General features: G+C 31.9%; 1 protein-coding gene across 1 annotated transcript; it reads left to right on the forward strand.

Annotated features, from left to right (window-relative positions):
* Positions 1 to 2895: 2895 nt before the first annotated feature.
* Positions 2896 to 3655, forward strand: LOC108851970 (uncharacterized). Its single transcript, XM_018625453.2, has one exon. It carries the CDS (start codon positions 3172 to 3174, stop codon positions 3472 to 3474), a length of 303 nt encoding a protein of 100 aa, XP_018480955.1. The 5' UTR covers positions 2896 to 3171; the 3' UTR covers positions 3475 to 3655.
* The last annotated feature ends 505 nt before the right edge of the window (positions 3656 to 4160 follow it).

The following is a 4160-nucleotide window of genomic DNA, read 5'->3' on the forward strand; positions in this document are numbered from 1 at the left end:
ACCATCATCCTCGTCATCTTGTTGCTCAGCATCAAACTCGTCACCATCAACAGCTCCGTTTGCGTCAACCACAGCAACATCATCAGTAAGAACAGCGGTTTCAGGTTTCTCTATGAAGACATCAAGCTCTCCATAATAACGACCATTAGAAATCATCTTCCTTTTGTTTTTTTCTCCATCTTCAAGCAACTTTTTCTTATATGAGATATCCTCATATGGTAACTTGTACGGTTGTACCACATTCTCCCCACCCTAACACTCTGGCCAATGATCTTCAGAACTTCTTCATAATCTGCATCACTATCCACTTCGAACTGCTTCAGAAGACCATCAACATAATTTAGAGTATCATCTTCATCATTTTTGAACACGCCGGAATGAAAACAATTAATCTTCACCGATATTGAATCACTGTTACCAAAAAAATATCATTATAACATGGTAAAAGACATTGATTTGTTCCAATAATGGAAGGAAACAAGTAAGGGTTCACATGTTCTTACCTCATCGTCGCTCTCGGTTAGCTCATCTGAATTCAATTTCACCAAAACTGAATCGATTACACCAAACTCTCTTAAGACTCCCTCTCTCTGTCTCTGAAATCCTTCTTTCTCTCTGAAATTTCTCTCAATCTCTCTCCCTCTCTTCGAAATCTCCAATTTTTTTTTTTTGGTTTGGAACCCTAATGAAATCGATTTGGGGAAAGGGGGTTTTGTCTGGGTCGGATTTATAATTGGAAATTGGGTCGGGATTGGGTCGGGTTTTGCTCTAATCGATTTTAACTTTAATAAATTACACTATAACCCCAATTATTTAAGCTAAAATCAATTAGACCTCGTCATGATGTTGGCACCATATTTACATTAACGTCGTATATGTCGCATGTATTATCATATAGTTTGTGTAGTTTTCGACACATTTCAACACTTCGGATGGTTTGCACCATATTATAGTAAACATGGTGTATCTGAGAAACTTTTTTCCAATAAAAAATTCCCAAACAAAACTTTGTTTCTTACTTGAGCTGGAAATACCTAGAACATTGCAAAATCAAAACTTATTCTTATCGTGCGTCTGCTAGAAACAACTAGAACAGTAACACGGACTAAATTCTTTCTGGACCGACAGCTATTATGGTTCAATTTATGGTTCATCGGAAATCGCAGAGAGGTGCTGAGATCACGGCGACAACGGTGATTGTTGCTCGAACTTCATGCTAGGACTCCGGATGGCCCCCACGGTGGATCCCAAACTTGACCTGGTTCGACAATAGCGGCTGAGCTTGATTCTGTGAGGAAGAGAAAGCCACATACACAGAAACACGGGGGCTTGATGAAATTGACCAGAAAAGATGCAGTTTGAAATCGAGTTTGACATAGTGAAGAAGAAGAACCGTGGCGGATTGGAGTGGTGAGTTCGAGTTTCAGAGCACGAAGCTTGAAACCAAACTTTTTTCCCTTAATTGCATCTAAAAATTGAAACATTTTTAAGTAAAAAACCAAATTTAGATCAGAAAGCAGATGAAAGAAAAAGATCAATTTTTTGTTTTATTATGTATGCATTCATTTCGTTGTTTTTCATTCTTTAGATAATTGCATATGAGAAGAAAAAGTTTACAGTTTGTTTTATTAACACGAAAGGAGAAAACCAATAAGAAGATAATGTTACATATTATCGAGAACAAAAAGAGATAAAGTTTTCGTCATTGATTAAAAAAACAAAAGAGAGAAAAATAAATAAATAAAAAATCATATAAAAAGTAAAACCAGACCAGATTTAGACGATAGGTGAGAAGGTTAATTATTGAAGGGTGTATTGGTCTTTAAACACACAGAAAGTGTATGACCAGCAACAAATGTCTAATTGTGTAAATATAAAGACATAAAGTGTCTCTGAAAGTAAAAAAATCGATAAAGTAAGAGAATTTCACTTTGTTTTCTAAATGAAAACTTAATTTTTTTAGTAACAAATGTGTGACCAGCAACAAATGTCTAATTTTGTAACATAAAGACATAAAGTGTCTCTCAAAGTAAAAAGTTCGATAAGATAAGAGAATTTCACTTTGTTTTCTAAATGAAAACTTTTTAATTTTTTTAGGGGTTTATTTTTGATTACAGAATTTTAATACATTGTTCAGATAATGTTTTGGTTGTTAAACCGGATTTTAGTAAGGCTATTCATAATTTAAATCGGTTTATTTTTTGAGTTATTAAGTTTTGTTAAGGTTGACAAATGAAAAAGTAAAACTTTATCAAAATTTGGTTAAAATTAGTTACAATTGAAAGAGTGTGAAAATATTATTTTGACAATTGGTCATGATTGGTTCGACTGTGGTTCTAAAAATTTTACTGTAAAAATTTACCAGTGGGTAAATTAGTTATAGCTGTAAAAAATTGTTACTATAGATTTTTTTACAGAACTTTTGATGTAGTTAAATTTATTGTATCTGTAATTTATAAGTTGTAGATTTTTTAAAATAAAATATGTGAAATATGTGATGTATATATAAAATAATTGTTTTTATCAATTAAATAGTTTATATTAATTTCTTTTAATAAATTATCAAATTTCAGTATTATTTAAAATGTTATATCTAAATAATATTTATGTTATTTAAAATATTTCAATATTTTAGAAACATCCAAAATTAAATGATATATTTATAGATGTTTTTAATTATGATTATCTAATTTATTTGATATAATAGATTTTTTCATTTTACATATTCTATAGTTTATACCAAAAAAACTTTTTAATTTTTTTGTATATTAAAAATACATAATTTAACTTTTAAAGATAAAACCAATATGATTAATAAAATTTAATAATTTTAAAATAATTAAATTTAAAGTAAAGAGATAAAGTCCAATCAGTTACCCCAAAAGAAACCATACATATATATCTCTTTCCCCAAAACTAAACAAAAAAAAAAATTCCCAAACAAAACTTTGTTTTTTACTTGAGCTGGAAATACCTAGAACATTGCAAAATCAAAACTTATTCTTATCGTGCGTCTGCTAGAAACAACTAGAACACGGACTAAATTCTATCCTGACCGACAGCTATTATAATATCTTTCCCTTAACCAAAGTAACTTAATCTGAAATCTTAACAAGAATCCAACGAGCTCAAAAACAAATCGGAGACATCCGGTAAATCTGAGAACGGACGATGTTCTTTTTCTTCGCTGGTGGATTAGGGCAACAGGTGAGGCAGGTGCTCAAATCCAACGCCGGAAAATGCATACGATGTGGCTCTGAAGCCGATTTGGTGGATTACGACAAAGTCTTGAAGCTGTTCTTCGTTCCTGTCTGGAGATGGCCCGGGAAAGACCCTGTGCTCCATTGTAGAGACTGCGATCTGTTTTTCCCTCAGTCTCTTTCACCGCCGATTTCTCTATCTAGGTGCCGTTTCTGCGATCGAGTCGTAGAGCCTGAATTTCGTTTCTGCCCCTTTTGTGGCTCTTCTCTGTGAATTTTGGCGTGTCCAAAAAGTTGTCCTTAAATCTACAAAGTTGATTTCATCTCTCACTAAAAGTTGTCTATATGGAGTTTTATTGTAAGTTACTGAATATTTGAGTTGTGTGGTCTTTCTTGCAAAATCTTTAAGACTTCCCGTGTGTGTTGCTTACTCATTGACTTTCTATGGTCGGATGTTTTTAGTCAATCGAGTGATAATTCCGATGAGAAGTCCGTTGCTTAGTTTACTATGTTTATTAAGCTCTGCTAGTGATCACTAAAATAAGTATCTTTTCCAGAATTAGATTTTCATGGCATCTCCAATTCCTCTTTATTTTTTATTTTAAAATAGAATTTAGAGTAAAAATATTTTAACTATGGATGGGAAAAAATACTGAATCGAACCGAGTCAAACCGGATCAATCGAGTCAAACCGAGTCAAAACCGAACCAAACTAGTTATGGTTAATTTCGGTTGGAAAATTTTAGAATCGAATTAATCAAACCGAACTAAATCAAAACCGAATCCATAAAATAACCTAAGTGTCACTTCTATTGCCTATAGTATTTATACTAGGTTCAAATATAATTGTCTAAAATAAATATATTACATTTTAATGTTTTATTTTATGTTTGGTTTTACGTTTAAAACAAAGAAATTATTGATTTACTTCTATATTAAATTTAGTTCACAGAATTTTTT

The sequence above is a fragment of the Raphanus sativus genome, chromosome 1, assembly GCF_000801105.2.
Source record: "Raphanus sativus cultivar WK10039 chromosome 1, ASM80110v3, whole genome shotgun sequence".
NCBI lineage: Eukaryota > Viridiplantae > Streptophyta > Magnoliopsida > Brassicales > Brassicaceae > Raphanus > Raphanus sativus.